We start from the raw sequence: 21,142 nt of genomic DNA on the forward strand, positions 1-21,142 counted from the left end.
CTCGTGATCCTCCCTTATTTAGCATCGTATGATTAATTATGGATTTATTTACAAAAGTACCCTCAGATTCCTTTCTCCTCCTTATCCTTCCCTTACGATTGGTTCAATTTTAGCCATAGATCGATTTTTTATCCCCTACAATTATGACATCCTTCAATTTTCCTACAATCCCTCATATAGGAGCTGAAATGACCACTTATCCACTATCTGGACACACTTCGTAAGGTAGTGGGCAAGTGATCATTTCACTCTCATGTGAGGGAAGGTAGGGAATTGATGGGTGTAAGAATTGTAGGTGATAAACCCATAGATCATAGATGACCCATTTCCGACATGAGATTCACAAGGGTCTGTACAATTGTGTAATTATAACTGATAATGGAGGGTAGATAACAGTATAGTGGGAAAATCAAATAATAGATTTTCTGCTTTCTCTCTCTCTAACTGCATTAACTATCATAGAGCAAACAGACAACAGCAGAAAAGCTGAGACACATAGAGGAGAGGAAAGACTAGAGAGAGACTACTTAGACTAGAAAGAGAGTAGAGAGAGGGTTCTTCTCTGGAACAGTGCAACGTATTTATATTTCTTTTTCACAAATTTGGTAATTAATTAATTATAGTGCAGAGAAGAGAATGAGAGATCGCTCCGGGCGGGAATATGAGCAGCACCATTTGAAAAAAGAAAGCAAAAGCTGAAAAAGTAATTGCAAGACTTTGTTCTCCAGTCCTTCACATGCTCTTCCCTCTTATTGTTTGAAAATTACAACCCCAGAGGCAAAGGCAACAGAAAATAATTAAAAAAAAAAAATCATTTTCTATCTTCCTTCATCTGCATTTTGACTGACATTCTGCAGATCTTGCGGAATTTTTTAAAATAATCTTCTGCAACTACCTTATTGTTTCGATTATTTTACTGGGTTTCCTTCTGATCTTGGGCTTGATTTGTTGCTCAGGCAATGGTTTTTGATTTGAGTCAGCTCTCTTTCATACCATGTATATACCATTTTGTTTTTATCTTTTAATTTATGATCTTTCTTCTTCTAGATTTTAGGGAAGTTGGCCTTTTTGTGTTTGAGGGATAGGTTACTTCTGGGATTCTTTTCTGGTGGGTATTCGCAATTCTGAGTTTTCGACGAGGTAATCTTTCGTTATGGTTGTCTTTGTTTTCCTAATCACCCTCTTCTCTTTATCTCTTCATCGTTTTATTTTTCTGAGATTTGATAGTTTCGATTTGATGGGTTGTTCTCATTTTGCATTTTAAGCAATGGGTTGTCAATAATTTTACAGTTCAAAACGAATTATGCTACTGTTTTTAGAATTGGGTGTTTGAGCGGAACAAGCAACCCTTCTGTTCTGTAGTCTATTGTTATTTAACTTTTTCTCTTTGTTTTTTTTTTTTTTAATATGAAACTTTTTCATCAGCGTTTGAAAATGATATATTTTTGTCGGAGGTTGAATGGTTTTGTGGAGTAGATTTGAAGCAAAGCTGGAAGAATGATGAGCAGTGTCCCTTTTTCTCTTCAACTACTGAGACTGCGATTTCTTGGATTAGGGTTTAGTTTTTATTTTTTAGACCTTGGTTCGGTGGTATATACATTCCTTTCTCTATTATCATTCGATTCTCCAGTGCGTTTGGTGAATAGGATTTGAGGTTTTGTAGCTTTGTTCTGTTTTGGGTTTAGGTGATTCTTTTATTGAGGAATAGTGGAAATGCATTTGCAGATGATGTTTCTGTGAAGTCTTGCGGGGTTTTATTGCATTATTAAATTGAGAGATGGATCGCCGGAGTTGGCTGTGGAGAAGAAAGTCTTCCGAGAAGAGCCCTGGCGAAACCGAAAGCTCAGGATCAATATCTTCTCATTCAGAAAGATTCTCGGATGATCAGGTTGGTGGCTAATCCTTTCACAGGATTTAGATTTGGTTGCCCCTTCTCCCTGGCTAGAGAGTATATGTTATTGATTTTGAGTGTAGTGGGGTTCCACTAATGTATAAACTATGATTTGTTCCTCTTTTCAACTCATTTATAACGATGGTCTGGGACAACCCACTCCTTCCCTGCTTTTTTTTTAAATTGATTTTGAGCTTGACATTGCCTTGATTATTTGTTAATTAATCATTTGTGATCTGCTATTGCATGATTCATCATTCAGTTATTCTATTTTGAGTGTGCATATTTTTAGTCAACTTGCAAAAGAGATAAGTAAAGTTGCGGAGGTTCTGTGAACGTGGGATTCAGTCATTTAGGCTTTAGTTTTGCGGACCAATTTTTACCATCAATCAAGAATCCCCAGAAGTGGTATTTTTTGAAAGATCACTCTGAGAAACCCATTCCATTTGCATATGGCCCAAAAGTTATGCCTGTTATAGACATTTAAATTTTTTTCTTTTTTTTTTTGGGGGGGGGGGGAGGGTTGGTTGGTTGGTTGTGTATATCATACAGACCAACAGATTTGCACCCCTTGAGCCTCTTCACAATGCGGCATGGGCTAGGGATCCACCTGAAATGATGTTACTAGTCAAGAAACTAAAAAGAAGAAAAACAAAGTATTTCAGGCTATTTTATGGTTTCTCTATAATTCTTGATTTTTATATGGTACTTATGTTATAGTGAATTCACCCTTATCTTTTTAATGGATGGTTATGGAAGTCAGATAAAATTAAGGTCATAAATTCATGTTTAAGCAAAATGCTGAGCTTCTTTGTGCAACAGAATATTTTCTGGAAGTAATATGAATTCCCAGAATCATGAATGATTTGTTTCTTTCAATGTGGAAACATGATCAATTACTTTAGTAGTCAATGGAAGCTTATGCTTGAAGAATTAGCTGGATTCTTATTGTTTATTTAATGTGAATGCTTTTTTGCTTGAAAAGAAATCTGGAAATGTTTCATTGATGTGGTTGTCTTTTTCCCCCCCCCCTCCTTTTTCTTTGTTTCTCTTGTAATGAAGTGGTAACTTTGACATGATCTAAGAAGCTTCTTTCTACTGTTGATAGCAAACCCTACAAGTTACAGGGAGATGGATGTAGTTTGCAAACTCTCCATGGTTTCAAATACCAGATGGCACAAGTTGGGTTGGTCTGATTTTTGTCCTGGATTGAATGTAACAATGACAGTCATTTGGTATCCTAAGGAACTTGTGTAGTTGTGTTCCTGTCAGGTCATCAATATGTGAAGGTGGAAAAGGATAACCTGTCAACTTGTAAGCCTCTTACATGATATTTCCTGATGTTGCTGCCTGAATCTTGGGCTCTGATACCCATAAGAGCTGAAACAGCATGTTCCAAATGCTTCTTTGTGTACACACCTGTACAAGAAAACAAAAGGAGGTGGGAGGGGGGGGTGCATTGTTGGCATCCATTTCTTTGTGCGGCACAAATCTATGTGTCAGCTGGCCCAAACCAAAGTCAGATTGACTTGGCCAAATCTTTTCCAGCTTCAAACCAAAATTGTACTCTTTAATTGAGTTATTTATGTGGTGATCTCTTTGCCAATTGCAGCCTCTGAAATTAAGCTAAATCTTGTGGAGCCAGTAGTGGCTTGGCTAAGAAGAGTGTGGTAGTGTGCTAGATTCATCTAATTTGTGACCACCACAATCTTGAAAATACCTCGCTGGTATGGGAACATAGTTTCAATAATGGACATGTTTCCTGGCCCTAGCTGCTTGAGCCTTGGTGTCAGTGAACCTTTCTCGGTTTGATAAAAAAGTCTAATCGTCCTCATTTTTATATTCTTCTCTTTGACGATCATGTATTGTTAACATTTCAAACTATAATCTGCTCAATCAACTATTAACTGACATATGTGGAAACTTAAATGCCCTCTTTACTCGACTCACTAGCCTGCTATTTATTTTTTACAATCTAGAAAAATTGCATTTGAAATAACATCTTTTGATCACTGAACCGTAATCTGGTTTTAACTTGAGATTTGGGTCATTCCTTTCCTTCCAGCATCATCTAGCATCCGTTACCACACGTTAAAATAGTTAAAATGATTATGTGTGCATTACATATGTCTATTTGGAACTACAGATTTGACTTGAGAAGTTTAGTTAGAAAGCATGCCAATGAAGTAAGATGGTAACGCAAAATCAGGTTACTGCTCAATGACTGGTCTGGTCATGCATATTTTGACTCTGCTTTGTGAACGACTAAGTAAGCTTCTGGGCTTCTGGTTTATAGGCTTCAAGAAGCTAGCTTTTTGGAAGCAAAAAGAAGGATCCAACCAGGATAGTCAGTTTGGACAATCTACCATCTAAAGAACGAGAAGCTGAGAAGCAAACAACACCCCCCTCAAAAAAAAAATTAAAAAAATTCTGGGTTTCTTGCGTGGGTGATTGTAAAGATTCCAAACTGATTCCGCCATTGCAGCCACGTTTTGGCCCTCTGGAAGCTGCCTTCTGAAGCCCCCCAAGAAGCTTACCCAAGCAGGCAATAATATTATAAAATGACTTGTCTGGTCCTGCATGTTCCTACTACTCTGTGAATGTTCGTCAATAAGACATAAAAATGTATAAGAAATATTGAATTTTGTGAAGGGGAGATCTTGGTAATACATTGGATGTATATGTTTTGAGTCGGGACTTTTTGGAGGTGGGACTTTTGGTCTTCGAAAACTAAAATCCCTTCGATCTCTTGAAATAGGACTTGAGAGAATCCAAACTAAGTATTTAGTTTAATGAGGAATAGGATATAAGGGGGCTTAAAAACAAAAGCCTCTCGACTTTTCTTTAAGAAAGGAAAATGAAATAATAATATTTCTAAAGGAAAAAACTAAAGACTTATTGGCTCACTTGGATCACAAGATTGGAGAGTACAAAAGGGTCTTAATCAGGAACTGAATATGAATACACTGATAACAAACTGGCTTGTGTTGCTACATTAATTAATAGACTGTTACAAATGAATGAGAAGCCCCTGAACAACCTTTTTGGGTTCCTCCAGGTCCAAAATAAAAACAGGAAATGGCAAGTGAAATCAAATGAATGACAGGGAGAAACACTGAATGAAACCATGAATGTTCATGAGTCAAGGAAACTTGAATTTGCATTGAAGACAAGAATGATTGAGGAAACGACATACTAGGAGGAGCTCCAATATCGAATTGTTCAGCAGTCTATGTTTTGGAGTTTTTGTCTTTCGCTTTCCCCCTCCTTCTGGTTTTCTACACTTCTTTTACATTAGTCTTTTCTATGATGACGATGCTGTATTGACATTCCAAATCTTTTGTCTTTTGTTGATGTCATTTCATACTTGTGCTCAACATTGAATTTATCCTTTTGCATGATGATGATTTGGTTAGTGCAAACCTAATGGTTTACCTGTCATCAATGAGCCAGGACACATTAAGGGCATCTCCAAATCATCGTACTCAATCACCAGAGGTCACATCCAAAGTCTCGGTTAGTGGTGAAGATGTTACTGATGATGTGAAGAGTCTGAAAGAGAAGCTATCAGCTGCACTTTTGAACATCAGTGCCAAAGAGGACTTGGTGAAGCAGCATGCTAAAGTTGCAGAGGAGGCTGTTTCAGGTAGTAATCATCTTGCTTCATTCTCCTTAGGCATTGTATTTCTTAAGTAATTCTGTGTACGAAAAATTGAGCTGTATTCTGTGCTTTGGGGGGGGGGGGGTGGGGGGGTGGGATTGGGGGAAGTCTTCATTATGAACTTTACTTTCCATGCAAGTATCTGGATCTGATCGGCTGATCCACCTAATCTGTAGTGATATGGGGTGAGACCCAGTGCATGCATCTTACCTATTGGTTCAGCCAATCTATGATCTATCTTTAATTAAGATTACAAAATCTCCAATTATTGAAGGTTTCTGATGGAATCAATTCATGCCTAAGGAAATAACAGATTCCAACCCAACAGGCAGAATCTCAGGGCAAGAATAAAGGCCAAAATAGAAAAATCTTTAAAACAGAGCATCTGCAGGTATGGTTGCAGCAGAGAATTTGATTCCAACTTAACAACTTCAACAAACAGGAGCAGTAGTCTTCAAAATAATCCTCAAACAGTAATACAACAACGACAACAAACTCAGCCTTGTCCCAACTTAATGGGGTCGGCTACATGGATCCAAACACAAGCATAGTTCGAGAACTCGCGAGATCTCGGTGAGTTTCTCGGTTTTTTGAGAAACCGAGACGAGTTGGCATACGAGTTGCAAAAGTGCAACAACTCAACCGAGATCTCGCCGAGTTCTCGAGATCTTGAGAAACGCGACCCAAACTCCTTTATATGAGTGTCAGATCTCGAGATCTTGGTGGAAAATCTTGGTATACAGACACCTATCTATGCAAACCTTGGTGTATAGACACTTATTTAGGCTAGGAACTAAGACAGACATTTATTTATGCCTAATATCATTTACTTAAGATATTATTCATAAATAAGCAAATACCCCCAATTTGAATCCAATAAAAATAGTAAAAAAATCGAATTCCAAAAGGAAAATAAGTCAACCCCCCAGTTCAAGAACAAAAATTGGATTTTTGGCGGTAGGTGCAATTTTCAACTTTCTAATGCTGGGGTTTTTCTCAAATCTAAAAATACCATAAATCTTAATATGGTATAACATTGCTAAAAACCAAAAATGCAGTAAAATATTCATTTGTTTTGATGTCTAAGAAAATATTTTCATTTAGAGTGATTTTGACAGCATTTGTGCACATCAAATTGAGTTTGACCAGTACATAACTCTTATTTGGGCTTTGTTTATGCAAAATCTGATAGTGCCATTGTGTTTAAATGGCTTAAAATAGGCTGAATACCAGGTTTCAGACCCAAACTAGGTCTAAAACCCATCGAGTTGAGGTTTCGAGTCGAAAAAAAAAATGCACCAACTCGGCGAGATCTCGCCAAGATCTCGGCTCGACTTGGTTTTTCAAGGGACCGAGTTGGTACCGAGTTCCGAGTTTTAGTACCTTGGACATAAGAAGGAAAACTGAGTTCTAGCAAAAAAAAAAAAAAGAGAGAGAAATGTAAAATGGGGAATGTCAAATGAAAGATAGTAAGAGGGAAGAAGCCCAACCCAGCACGACAGGAGAATCTCGGCTAAATGGGGTTTGCAACATGGATCCTTGCCCTCCAAATCTCTAATAGGCCCTATCCGAAGTCATACTTGGAACAAGACCTAGGCTATGCATGTCCTTCCTCACCATTTCTCCTATGGTCATTTTAGGCTTGCCCCTAGCTCTTTTAGCTCCATCAATCGGGATCATATCACTCTTCTTTACTAGGGCGTCCCTAGGCCTCCATTGAATGTGACCATGCCATCTTAAACGACTCTCTCGAAGCTTGTCACTGATCGGGGTGACTCCCATGTCCGCTCTAATACGTTCATTTCGTACTTTTATCCTTCCTTGTTTTTCCACATATCCATCTTAACATCTTCATCTCTGCTACACAAAGCTTATCAATGTGACACTTCTTAACTGCCCAACATTCTGCCCCATACATCATAGAAAGTCGTACAACAAGAGAAGTGGTACGACTTGATTCTGCAGGTTCAAAACAAAAGAGAAGAAGAAAAAAGGTAGAAGGATATGTTGGTTTCCCACCAACTGTGCAGAGAAAGGCCTCTCACCAATCCCCTACCCGGATTCCCATCAGATCTACTGTATCTCACAGCAGTTGGTTGTCTCTCACAACCAGAACATTGCATATTCATGTATTAATAATCACCATAATCGATCCCTATGTGGGGTCTTCTTTATTTATAAAGTGAAACATCATTACAAAATTAAAAACACTTCATAGCTAAGGAAGAGTTAATAAAATAGAATGTATCTAGAACTTACAAGAACTAGCAACTAGGAGAATTAAAGACTTAAGACAATAACTAAGAAGTTATATTAAAAGAAACCCACCTGGGTAGAGAAACTACTATTTGGGAGAATCAATTTGGTCTTATGCCAGGTAGATCCACGACAGAAGTTATTTACTTGCTTAGGAAGCTCATGGAAAGATTTAGAGTCTGCAAGAAGAATCTCCATATGGTCTTTATTGATCTAGAAAAAGTGTATGACAGAGTCCTAGAGAGCTAATCTGGCACATATTAGAGAAGAGAAGTGTTCCAAGTAAATATGTGGACCTAATTAAAGATATGTATGATGGCGTGGTGACCAGTGTGAGAACCATAGGGAGTCAAGGTAGTGAATTCCCAATTACAATTGGATTACAGCAAGGATCAACTTTAAGCTCTTGTTTGTTTGCACTTATCATGGATGATTTAATTAGAGACACTCAAGATGATGTTCCTTGGTGTATGCTTTTTCCTTATGATATTGTTTTAGTGGATGAGACAAAAGCAAGAATTAATGCTAAATTGAAGTTTTGGAGATCAACCTTGGAATCAAAAGGCTTTAAGATAAGTAGAACGAAGACAGAGTATATAGTGTGTAACTTTAGTTACACTAGGACGAATATTGAAGACGGTGAACATTGATGAGAATGAGATTCCGCAAAGTGATTCTTTTAGGTATCTAAGCTCAATCATAAATAAAGGTGATATAGAGGATGATGTTCCTCAGAGAATTAAGATAGGATGGATAAAGTGGAGAGGTGCGTCCAGAGTGTTTTGTGATCGACATTTTGCTTTAAAGCTTAAAGTAAAATTCTATAGTATAGTCATACGGCCGGTTATGATGTATGGAGCGGAATGTTGGGCAGTTAAGAAACATCATATAAATAAACCAAGTGTAGCGGAGATGCAAATGTTGAGAAGGATGTGTGGCAAAACTAGAAAGGATAAATTAACAAATGACCATATTAGAGTGGATTTGGGAGTAACTCCTATACATGATAAGCTATGAGAAAGTCGCTTGAGGTGGCATGACCTTATTCAACGAAGGCCTATGGATGCTCTGGTACGGAGGAGTGATTTGATTCAAATCGAAGGAACTAAAAGAGCCAGGAGCAGGCCTAAAATAGCCCTAGGAGAAGCAGTGAAGAAAGACATGCATAGCTTAGGGCTTTTATCAAGTATGACTTTGAATAGAGTTGATTGGTGGGCAAGGATCCATATAGCCAACCCCATTTAGTTGGGATAAGGCTTTGTTGTTGTTTGGTGGTGGTGTTGTTTATGATAAAGAAACCACAAAATAGAAGCCCACGATTTTAGTGGCTTAGAATATTGCTGGAATATACCAAAATGAACCCTCCATGCAAATAGCAATCTTGGACCGACTTTAGGGACCTAAAACCTGGTCCAATTTTTGGTCCAAGTTCAACCCAAGGACTGGCTCAATGGGACTTGGGCTGGCCTTTCTTCTTTTCTTCTTCGATTTACATCAATTTCACTCTCTTCTATTTCTTCTCTCGAAAAGGGTGACTAGCAAAAATGGGGTATGCTCTCTTTTGACCTCTTTCTTCTTCTCTCATCCTTGACTTGAGAGGTTGATAACAGGCTCTTGATCAAACCAGATTTCATGAAGGGGGGTCCTTGTTCTTTTGGCAGCTGCTGGGATCCTCATCTAACCCTAAAGGCCTAAACAAAACAAAATGAAAGAACCTATGAGAAGAAGATTGTTCCGGAAATTTCGGTGCGCTCTCTGTTATAGAATTAATAACATGAGCAGTTAATGCTCTTTGTGTCTAAACAGGATACTCCTCTTTTTTGCTCTTTTCCTGGTGTTGTAGTCATTACCGGGAAACTAGTCTTGCGACTCGTCATGATTGGAACTATTGAAGAAAGAAACATCTTAGTCACTTTTCTTCAGGTCCATTAAAACTTGCCCTTGTGAAAACTTTCAACAAAACTATACAAACCATCCAAGTGGATGATTATACAAAAATGATACCCAATGATTCTGAATTACTGGTAATTTTAGAATTCAGTCCAGGTTGAGGCCCACCAAATAGGTTTGAATTGAGACTTCTAGTGAGCAAGTGGTGCAACGGTTAAGTTTTGCTATTGCAACCTGTTGGTTGCAGGTTCAAAATTTGGAAACGGCCTCTCTTTCGAAGCAAGGGGTAAGGCTGCATACATTGGCCCCTCTCAGACCCCCTGCAATAGCAGGAGCCTCGTGCACTGGGTTGCTCTATAGACCCTGTATACCTGTTGTGCTTATCCTCCAAATACTATGTAGTTTCTTTTGCTCCATAAATTCATTAAAAATTTCATAAATTTCTTAGCTATCCGCCTGAAACTCATTTCATTCCCAGCAGATATTGACACCACTGAAATGATGATCCCAATGGGCCACACATGAGTGAATGCAAAGTAGAGCATGCAAATACAACCCTGTGACAACTCTGTGCTTTTATAATCAGGTTATTGATTATAAATGTTTTCTGTAAAGAAGCAATCCAGACATAGAACCTTCAAAGGAACTTCCCTAACCCGTATCATATGTCACTACAGGCTTCCGGTGCTGGTGCCGGGAACTTGAGTCATTACAGAAAACTTACCTGATCCTTGCCATCCCCACACCCTATCATCCTTTCCTACTTTTTATCACCATAACTTTTTCAGTTGGTCTTCTTGTATGGTGATGTATTTTGAAAAGGGATGAACACCAAGGAAAGTCTTAATGGATACTTCTCTTTGTTTGGCGTAACATATGACTGATGCACTGTATGGGAGGAGTGTCTGTCAGCTATCTGGTTCTGTTTTTATTAACTTCAAATTAACCATGTAGTTACCTTGATTGCTAACTTTTCAAATTAGAATCTCTCTCTCCCCTCCCTTTTCTGACACATACAAACATGCTCATGTGCATGTGTTTCTGTTAACCATAGCTTTTTTATGATGATAATTTGGTTCTTCTATTTGAATCTCTAATGCCAGGCTGGGAGAAGGCAGAAACTGAAGTGGTAGCTTTAAAGCAACAACTAGAAACTTCTGCACAGAAGAACTCAGCCCTTGAGGATCGTGTAAGCCACCTTGATGGTGCCCTCAAGGAGTGTGTACGACAGCTCCGTCAGGGCAGAGAAGAGCAAGAGCAGAAGATCCATGAAGCCGTTGTCAAGAAAACCCGTGAATGGGAATCTGCAAAGTTTGAGCTTGAGAGGCAGCTTGTTGAGCTCCAGATCCAAGTTGAAGCTGCAAAAGCCAAAGCTGCTATAAATCCTGACCTCCGGCTGAGGCTTGAGGCTGCAGTGAAAGAAAATGCTGCCCTCAAGCAGGAGCTTCTTGCTCAAGTTGAGGATCTAGAAGTTAGGACTCTGGAAAGGGACCTAAGTACCCAAGCAGCGGAAACTGCTAGTAAGCAACATTTGGAAAGCATAAAGAAGGTGGCTAAGCTTGAGGCGGAGTGCCGTAAACTAAAAGCTACATCTCGGAAGGCATCCTCTATTAATGATCACAGGTCCATTGCTGCTTCTTCAATTTACGTTGAATCACTGACAGATAGCCAGTCAGACGGTGGGGAGCGGTTACTTGCAGTCCAGGCTGATTCCAGCAAAATGATTACATTGGAACTCAATGAGTGTGAGCCAAGCTGTTCAGATTCATGGGCATCGGTTCTAATAGCAGGGCTTGATCAGTTCAAGAATGACAAGGCCATTGGTAGGAACCTTGTGGCCTCTTCTGCAGAAATTGATCTCATGGATGATTTCCTTGAGATGGAGAGGCTTGTAGCCCTGCCAGAAACGGAGAGTAGAGGCTATGGCCTCGAGTCCGGAGTTGTTTCAGACCAACTACGTGGTGGAGATAGCACATTAAAAGCCGAGCTTGAGACAATGATTCAGCGAACAGCTGACTTGGAAGAGAAGTTAGAGATGATTGAAACAGAGAAAGAAGGGCTCAATGCAGCTTTGGCCGAGAGTCAAAGTCAACTTGAGACATCACAGGGTCAACTAAGGGTGGTTGAGGAGAAGTTGGCGGAGCTGCAGAGGCAGCTAGGTCTGGCCAATGAATTGAAGAAAGCTTTTGAGATAGAAGTCAAAGCTGCCACTGCAAAGAGAGAAGAAGTGGAGACACAACTTGTAAGTGTAGATGCAGAGGTTCACACTTTGTATGCAAAGGTAGATTCATTAGAAGCAGAGCTTGAAAAGGAGCATGCATTGTTGTCAGAACTCACAGCTAAATGTGGGAAATTGGAGAATGAGCTATCAAGAAAGAGAAAAGAAGCTGAGTTATGCCAAACACCGAGTTCCAATGGCGAGTTGAAGATAAAGCAGGTCAGTCTTTAATGACGTTATGTTTTAATTTATAAATTATTATCTTTGCAAAATTCTTTAACTGATGAAACGGTATTTGTGTTTTCTCCCCCAGCATTTGCATGTCTTAAACTTAATGGCCTCTTACCACACAAACACGTGCACACACAAGAAAGGAAAACCTGAATGTTGGCCATAGTTGTAAGGCACTACAAGGCTACTGGTTCCATCTGATTCGTGATTTGAACTGAATGGTGAACCACCCATTCCCTATGATTTATGGGTTGGCTACTATGAGTTTGTATTGAGTATGGAGCTGATTTGTGGCCCATCATTAGCCTATCATATATGTGTGACCATATCCTGGTATAGTATCGATTATATCATCATTCCTATAAGGTGGAACTAACAAGGTTCCGGTCATTGTCGTATCTAAAAGAACGAAAAACGCCAAGATTGAGATTGTTTAGGGCTTGGAAGGAAAGGCTGGAAACTGATTGGTAAAGGGAAAACAAATTTACTTTAGGTTTCCCCATCATCAGTTCATCTATTTCGATCAAGCATTGATGATTCTTTTGTATAAGGTACATTTGCTTCCACAATTGTTGTTTCTTTGTTTTAATGGTTATAATTTGGTGTATGCAGGAAGAGGAGTTGGTGGTAGCTGCAGGAAAGCTAGCGGAATGTCAGAAGACCATTGCATCTCTTGGACGGCAGTTGAAATCACTAGCTACACTGGAAGACTTCCTAATTGATTATGAGAAGCCGCTGGAGCTTAGCGTAGGAGGATCACCCATACCAAGAGGTGGAGAGCCATGGAAATTACATTCAAATGATGCTTATCTAGCCAGAAGTGAAGCTGATTCTTCAAAAGTAGTTGGTGATGGCTCTGGTTGTGTGAACGGTAAAGTTGGGGAATCTCCACCATCGTCTGGATCATCTTCATCAGCCTCGTCAGTAAACAATGCAATCGCCCCTGAGAAAAGCCGAAATGGGTTTGGGAAATTGTTCTCTCGGAGTAAAAGCAGTACCCGTGTGGAAAACCAGTGAAAAAATGAAAAGACACAGATTGAGGATACCTTGTCATTGGAGTTTGTAAAGGAGAGGGTTTACTGTTGTTTTATTTAATGAATTTGTCAATTAATTGTTTGTTAATTGACAGCTATTTTTGCATACTTAGTGCATCTTGGGGTAATTGAAATCTGGTTGACAGTTACTTTTACATACTTAGTACCTCTTTGGGTAATTGTAATCCCCGAAGAAATAGCTTAAGGAATGGGAGGATAGCATAGCAGCCTATGATTGCTTGTGTACCCAGTTAAAGAGTAACTCTTCACTGCCCGCCAGTCTTCTCAAACCCAGGCTTCTATAAGTACTATCTCTTAAAGCCTTAGCTTCTGAAACCAATGGGTCAAAAAGAGCTCATGTCTAAACTTTGGCAGTTACAAATGTTCCACAACCAAGCTGTCAGACAGACACCAATTATACATGTACCCTTTTCCATATTCTCATTCACCTTATGCCATTCAACACAGCAAAAGCGGTAAATTTGGATGAATTTAATGCCTCAACCTGTCAGCAGTTCCTGTTTCTGCTCTTCCAAATGTATCAGCATAACAAATCCAATCTAATATACCAATCTGTAATCGAGGAAATACTTAGGTCCATAGAGATCTTACAATCTAATACACCAATCTATGTCAGGTTTGGAGTTTCACACTCAAAAAGCAAAAAATATTGGGGTGAGAGAGGCTCGAACTCTCGACCTCAGGATCACTCAGAAGCTATGAGACCTACGCGCTAGCCAACTGCGCCACCACCCCAAGATGTTACTCTTTTGATATATTTTGATTAAACTATCCAACTGCACCACCACCACAGGATGTTAATATTTTGGGATATTTTAACTAAAATTCACTTGTACCATCTTATTATGATGAATTCAAAGTGGAAAGATGATGGTGGATGGTGCAGCCAACAAAGCATACAGTTAGGGATGTAAATGGATATTCGTAAATCCATATTCGATCCACGTTCGTATCCGTCCGAAACTAATCGGATACGAATATGATAATCCTCCTATTCGATCGACTATTATCCGATTCGTTTAACAATCCAACGGTAATAAAATATTTGAAATATAACTCTGTGTTTGTCTATCCTTTTAAGTTACTTTATTGGATTTTGTTATCTTATTTTTATAAATTTATAAGTTAAGATAATGTGATTCTTTTTCTAGATTTGCTATTGGTTTATATATATTGTTTTATGCAATGTGATACATGGAAAAAATTAGATATCTATTAAAAAATCAAAAGTAAAAAACGTAAGAGAATAAAAGACTAGAAAGAGTAGAAGAAAGGGTAGTTATTGAACTCTCAAGTCTCAACTCTAACCCTCGTCATAGAAACGGTAAATATGTCAATGGATAGTCGAAAAATCGTATTTGATCCGTATTCATATCCATTTTAGGAGAACCTGTATTCAAAAAATCATTATCCGGAAATTATCTGAATCCGTCCGAAGATCGATAGGATATTATCCGAATTCGTATGATAATGCTACTATCCGACCGAATTCGATTCGTTTACATCCCTACATACAGTTTTGGGTTTCATGCAACGTGTAAACCTTCCAGAAGTATACGTGACATGATGTCAGATGGTTGGAGCATAATGAGGTATAAATAATCGTTGATGAAGACAGATAAGTATTGTTATATATAAGTTAATAAGATAATGAAAACTTTAATAAATGTATAGGTTCCATGGTGTAGTGGTTAGCACTTTGGACTTTGAATCCAGCGACCTGGGTTCGAATCCCGGTGGGACCTTTTTCTTATTATATCAAATTTTCATTCAAGGTTATTACCCAAAAAAAAAATTAAAAAAAATGGATGATTTTACTTCACCTAGCATTGCCACCCTTTAAGAATTGGAAAGGATATAATCCGTCTCAAGCATGGTTCGATTAATAAAAGAAACTGTATGATTTTACTTCACAATCTAAGATTCTCGGCAGCATGGTTTGATTAGACCGATCTAACAAGGTTTTATTGGATCGGTTAATCCAATACTTGTCAGTTTTTTTGTTTTTAAAACCCATATTTTTTCGTCCTAGAGTCTTTCAAACTGTGATTCATAGATTTGGAGTTTTAAATCCGTGAGAAAAAGGGAGGAATCTGACTGTTTTTTATCAAGGAATCGATTAAGGAATATTTCATTCCATGTAAATATTGATCTACTTAAGGTGACCAAGATTTCACACCCATTATTTAAAGATTTAGCCTCAAATCCGCGAGTGAAAAAGGGGGATCTTACCGTTTTGGATTAGGAATTCATTATGTGAAGATTTTATTCCATGAAAACATTGATTTGATCATACAAAATATGGAGTTTTTTTAGATAATGGCGGTAGTGGTTGAGGTTGAGGAGGTGGGAAATATATGATCAACCTAAAAAATAAGGTTAGGGAAACCGTCATAACAGTAATTACCATTTTTTCAGCCTGATTTTTTTTTATTTTTAAATTTTCTTAATTACAACAATCGATCTGATAAAACCTAGATTTAGTCATTTTTAACTGGTTTAAGACGATTTTGACCGATCCAGGTCGGTCCTGATCGATCCCGGACCGATCCCGAGATTAGGAGCCTTTGTCTCAAGTTGAGACTCACAACTCTCAATCATGGATTTAATGGTTTTTTTTTTTTTTTTTTTTGTTGAAAATAAAAATCATTTTGCTTCACAATTCCAAATCCTCAAGTCTCAATAGGACATGGTGACTTCTAACTTGATATAATCTTAATTTTTTGGGATAATGTTGATTTTTTTTTTTTTAAAAAGAAGGCACCTAATAAAAGTATGAAACTGATTTTCATTTGGGGGGAGAGGTTTCGTACATTGCCGTGTATGATGCATGATAGTGTTTGAGAATTGTATTGTTCAAAGACAATCCTCTTGCTGCATCCATGAGTTCACACTATGAGAATTGAAGTATCCGCAGACTGCTATTGGTGCATCTAAGTAACAATAGTATAACTTGTTCTTGTTGTGTAAAGACTCTAATTTTCTCACTGTTGCTCTTTTATTATAGTTACATTTTCGATTCACATACGTCAAAGTATCTTGGTTGTTGTTGTCATTCACATATGATGATGACATTATGTATCTATAAAAGAAACATGTTTAATATATTTAAACTCTTAATAGATAAAAGAGGTTTGATATGTAAATATAAGAACTGTAAGCAAAATGATAACCAAACAGGTTAGAATGAATCACATAGTGTCAAGTGGAAGAAGAAAAGTAGGAGAACATACTATTGAAGAACTAATGGGGTTAGTTCATTACTTCTGATTCATTTGGGCTCAATGTGTATCTTGTACTAATACCTCATGAAGATGAAGTCTTGAAAACTTTATCTAGGTTTCATCAAATTTTTAGGTTGTCATCTTCTAACACAAGATTTTAGAAGAAATAATGTGTGAGGTGTGATTATAAGATTTGGTGAAGGATTTGGGAGATAATGTTGAAAAAGAGTGTTTTTTTTGGAGATTTGATTTTCAGTTTTGGAGGTTTGATTTTAGGGTTCATCTTTCCCAAATGGCTTAGGGCTTGATTTGGGGAAGATGAGGGCAATTTGATCATTTTATTTTCTAATTTTGATGGATTTTTATCAGAATGGCATTTTGGTCATTAGATTTCCTGAAACTAACGTCCAACGTCCCAAATTAACAGATTGGACCAAAATGCTACACTGTTTTGAAAGGGGGAGTTTGCAATTAGAAAAGTTGTAGGGAGGCATTTGGACAAATGAGCATTTTTAGGGGAACATTTGTTAAAAACCAAAAAAAAAAAAAAGAGGAAGAGTGAGAAGGGTATTTAGGTAAAAGCAAATGGTGCTCCAAGGCTTGTTTTGGTTATAAATATTGCCCAACCCAAGCGATGAGTTTGTAACTTGTAAGAACAACAACCCAAGCAATCTAGATCTTCTACAGCACGCTACCGTGTCCTGCCTGTGTTGCGTAGACATAGGGCCATGCGCAATGACTGCGTTACCCCCACTCGGGCAAGGTGCTCAAGCAGGGGTATGGCGGTCAATACATGCCGTCTTGTGTTTGCGCAGCTCGGCAGGATGGTTAGCCCACGTCGTAGAAGATCTGGATCCCGGTTTGTGTCCGTAAACTCTAGGTAAAGGGTGCACGTGTGAGAGAGAGAGAGAGAGAGATGTGTGTGTGTGTGTTCAAAATTACCCATGAATCTCCTTAAAAAATGAGTTTTCTAACCATTTTACCCCTTGTCTGTACCGTGCTATTGATACGATATCGGCATAGTATCGGTGACTAGAAAAACCGATAGGTATCACCCGATACGGACGGTACGAAACCAATACTTAGAACCATGATCTGTTCGAAGAAAAACGATGAGGATGAAATGTTGAATGCAAAATTAATTAAATAGAAAAATTAAAGAAAAAAAATGAATGGAGTAAAAAATGGGAGAGAGAAGAAGCGGGTGGATGCTTTCATTTTTTACTATTTTAGTGAAAAAAATAGTAAAAAATAGAAGAAGAATGGTCGGTTAAATAGATTAGAAGGTTACTAGGTGAAAAGCAAGGGCAATCTGGGTATTTAAAAATATGAGAGAAGAAGGAGATGTAAAAGTTTAAAAGCAGGTAGTTTCAAAAAAACAATTTAAGGTAAGGTAACTTTTGTAAATATAGGCTAAGTGTAGGATAGTGATACTAATTGCCCTTAAAGAGAAGATTTTCTTAGTTCAGTTTATGTCTTCTTATATGACTGGTTAATGTCAAAAAGGCCAAAAACTTGTATGCCCCTTAAAGATCTGGAATTACCGAATCGGATCATGGCATGTGGAATCTCTTGGGGAACCCACCCCCAATTTTAATTTTGAAAAAATTATTTAAAGAATAATAGTTTTAAACGAAATTTTCTCCTCTTAAGTTCCTATCCGGTCAGGTTCATAGGTTCCTCTCATAGGGAGAACAGAAATGACGATCTCACCCCACCATGCAGTGTGTTCGTACAGGGATCCTGAGAGAAGTTAGATTCTAAACCCGAGCAATTGTTGTGGTTCAAGGAGTTCAATTAATGCATGATAAGTAACCCTGGCTTATTCAAAAGCTAAGGCTTGTGACTTGTGAGGACAGTATTCGTTTTTCTACTCTTGCAACACTGGAACCATGCGTGGTGGGAGGTGGGGGTGGGGGGTGGGGGCAAAAGAGGTGTCCGATGTGCCTGCTCTGCCCTCTGAGTTTTCTGTGCCCTTTGTCCTCCTGTTTTAAGTATGGAGTGTAGAGGTGTTGTTTATTATCAAAAAAAAATGTAGAGGTGTTGTACGTGACTCCTCAGGGTTGCCAGATGCCTCTTGCATGCAACTGTTCTGAGGATCCAGATCTTGAATGGCATGCTGCCCGTAGTGGCCTGTACGGTATAGACTGGGTCGCATGTGCAATGATTGTCTTATCCTCGTTCGGGTAAGGTGTTTGGGTAAGGGTAAGGCGATCATTGTGCCTGCGGCTCAGGCCGCTACATGCAGTATGCCGTAGAAGATCTGATTAGTAGTTTAGTACAGGCCACTTCTTGTGAGGTTTTTTTTTTTAAAGAACGTTTTAGGTACTTAAGTTTGAAAACGGGATGTTTGGGGTTCCTATTATTAACAGGTTTTCTAGATCAAAGTTATTTCCATTTTTACCCTTGTAATCTAGTGTTTGGTTAGCCCAAATTAATATCCACCCATCACCACCACCACCACAACATACTGTACTGCAGCAACCGTGATTGAGCAAATTTTATTTTTTCTTTTCTTCTCGAGCTCGACACTACTAAATGTCGCATCTTCTACGTGTTGAGCTCTCAACACTATAAAAGAATTGGAGAGGGATTTCCCTATCACCCTTCCACCTTATCTGCACTACTTCGGGGTGCTTGAGTAAGAAAAGAAAAAAAAAAATAGAAAGTATAACAAGGGTACTTAGGTAAAAACAAATGATGCTCAGAGGCTGCTCCGGTTATAAATATTGGCCAAACAAACAATGAGGTTGTAACTTGTAAGAGCAAGAAGTTATAACTGGTTGTGTCTGTGTAAATCGTAGGTGAAGGCTGTAAGTGAGAGAGAAGGAGAGAGAGATCGAGATGGGTGTGAAGGTGGTGTTGATGATAACACTAATGGTGTTGTTCTCTCTAGGAACAGTCCCTGCTCCACTGGGTGCTACTAGGGTCGACGTTGCTGAGCTTCTCGCTTCCATTGACCAACCAAATGGTAATATATATATATATGCATATATGTGGTTTGTGAAGTCAGAATGAGTACTAAATTTAGGGTTTCAGGTAGCAAAAAGGGTTAATATTACATTCTCATGACATTGTGTTATGCTGCTTGCTTGTTTGATTGTTTGATTGACAGGAAATAGTTGGGACGATACCTGGTGCGAAACTTGCGTCTGCACAAGGTCAATTCCTCCTAGATGCCACTGCGAGGATGCTTCTGCCTGCACCAAATGCGTCTGTTACATAACTGTGTCTGCTGCACTTAAGCCAATGTGCGAATCTATCGCTTCTCAGTTCGACAGATTCTGTCCTCTTAACCTTGCCACAACTGCTGAGAGGAGGAACCAAGCAATCTTCCCCTGATGACCTCAACCCTAACCACCATCAAATAATAGTCTCCTCCATCGATCTACTATATATGTCTCTCAAGTCTGAACCATGGTCGTGGTCCTGCTTAGGTTCTTAGTGTGTGTTTCTGCTTTCTTTATGTTTTGTATAGTTTATTTGCAATCCCTACTACTCATAGTTTCATCTTCATAAGATTGTAACCAGTGGATGGGTGTTAGCAAAGTTGTTTCCTGATAATAAAGAGGAGATTTTCTTATTACTATCAACAATGTTTGGCTCAAGTCAAAAGGGTTTAAAAAAAAAAATAAAAAAAAATAAAAAAAAATAAAAAAAATCTTGTGTACCTTAAAGATCTTGTATTACCCAATCAGATCATGGCATTTGAAATCTCTTGTAGAGTTAGACGTTGACTCCTTATTATTTACCCACTGAATCTTATGGATGGATTTGTCTGAAGTGAAAAAAATTCCTTTGCAGTGCCCTAATCTTGCGGTGCACTGCAGTGCGGGCTTGAGAGCTCGATACGTGGAAGATGTGACATCTAATGGTGCGGAGGAGGTCGACGAGAAAGAAAATAAAAAGAATAAAATTGTATTGCATCAAGCTCACACCATACTTTGGATAAAGGTTCTTCCATGTGTCGAGCTCTCAAAGCCGTAGTGCATTGCATTGCAGGAGATTTTAATTAGTTTGGGAGACCAACCACATTTTTTATTTTGAAAAAATTAATTACGTAAAACAGAATTGATGAAATTCCAATACACTAAAACCCTAAGCACGAACAATTGTAGTTATAGGTGTTCAATTAATGCTCGATAACCTGGCTAATTCAAAAGCTAATTAAGCACCCTACCTGGGCCACATGTGCAGCGTTGGACACAGTGAAACGTGAATAGACCGCCTCATCCCTGCCCGAACACCTTACCCGAGTAGGGAAGATGTGGTCTTTTTATACCTCACTGAGTACCCGGGCAGGGTGCTGGACAGGATCCTTTCGGTTTTCTAATCTTGCAATTCTGGAAGCTTGTGAGGTGGAGGCCAAGAGAGATGTCTGATGTATCTGGCTCCGCCATCTGATTTGTCTGTGACCTTTGCAGTACTGTTTTTGTAGGGAGTCTTGAGGTGCTGTGACTCCCTAGCGTTGCCAGATGCCTCTTGCATGCTTCTATCGTTCCAGCTGGGGAGAGCACTTCTCGAGTAATATTGCCCGATGGGTTAGTGTAGGACAAGTTGCAGGCTTCGGGCCTCATGGTGGAACTATGGTTCGGGGTTCTGGTCTTAAGCGTGTCAAGGGGAGGAAATCTAGTTCTTTCAGAGTTTCAGGTTTTAACCTTCCACACCTTTCTTGCTCGATCCAGTTATAACTAATGAGCTTTACGCTTTAAGTTA

The 21,142-nt window shown here is 38.7% G+C and overlaps 1 protein-coding gene and 2 non-coding genes across 5 annotated transcripts; 2 read left to right on the plus strand and 1 right to left on the minus strand.

Annotated features, from left to right (window-relative positions):
* Window positions 1–540: 540 nt before the first annotated feature.
* On the plus strand, window positions 541–13,269 carry LOC122667718 (filament-like plant protein). Of its 3 annotated transcripts, none has more exons than XM_043864110.1 (5): window positions 541–709; window positions 1,726–1,888; window positions 5,345–5,537; window positions 10,802–12,135; window positions 12,760–13,269. In XM_043864110.1, the coding sequence occupies exons 2-5, from the start codon at window positions 1,778–1,780 to the stop codon at window positions 13,162–13,164; spliced, it is 2,043 nt and encodes a 680-aa protein (XP_043720045.1). In that variant the 5' UTR covers window positions 541–709; window positions 1,726–1,777; the 3' UTR covers window positions 13,165–13,269. The 3 variants fall into 3 exon arrangements, with proteins under 3 accessions (XP_043720045.1, XP_043720047.1, XP_043720046.1); XM_043864112.1 differs by lacking the exon at window positions 541–709 and adding an exon at window positions 789–1,140; XM_043864111.1 differs by lacking the exon at window positions 541–709 and adding an exon at window positions 1,243–1,634 and having other exon boundaries at window positions 1,724–1,888.
* A 583-nt stretch (window positions 13,270–13,852) lies between these two features.
* On the minus strand, window positions 13,853–13,937 carry TRNAM-CAU. Its single transcript is given in 2 exon segments — window positions 13,853–13,888; window positions 13,900–13,937. It is a non-coding gene; the product is annotated as a tRNA-Met (tRNA).
* Window positions 13,938–14,875: 938 nt separating this feature from the next.
* On the plus strand, window positions 14,876–14,947 carry TRNAQ-UUG. The gene has a single exon. It is a non-coding gene; the product is annotated as a tRNA-Gln (tRNA).
* Window positions 14,948–21,142: the final 6,195 nt, after the last annotated feature.

The sequence above is a fragment of the Telopea speciosissima genome, chromosome 7 (assembly GCF_018873765.1).
Source record: "Telopea speciosissima isolate NSW1024214 ecotype Mountain lineage chromosome 7, Tspe_v1, whole genome shotgun sequence".
Classification (NCBI taxonomy): domain Eukaryota; kingdom Viridiplantae; phylum Streptophyta; class Magnoliopsida; order Proteales; family Proteaceae; genus Telopea; species Telopea speciosissima.

What these genes read in the sequence shown, in the direction of transcription:
- LOC122667718 (XM_043864110.1), top strand. Translation starts at nt 1,778, where the DNA reads ATGGATCGCCGGAGTTGGCTGTGGAGAAGAAAGTCTTCCGAGAAGAGC. An exon ending in AAAGATTCTCGGATGATCAG is followed by an intron (nt 1,889 to 5,344) that starts GTTGGTGGCTAA and finishes TCAATGAGCCAG; the next exon opens with GACACATTAAGGGCATCTCC. An exon ending in TGCAGAGGAGGCTGTTTCAG is followed by an intron (nt 5,538 to 10,801) that starts GTAGTAATCATC and finishes CTCTAATGCCAG; the next exon opens with GCTGGGAGAAGGCAGAAACT.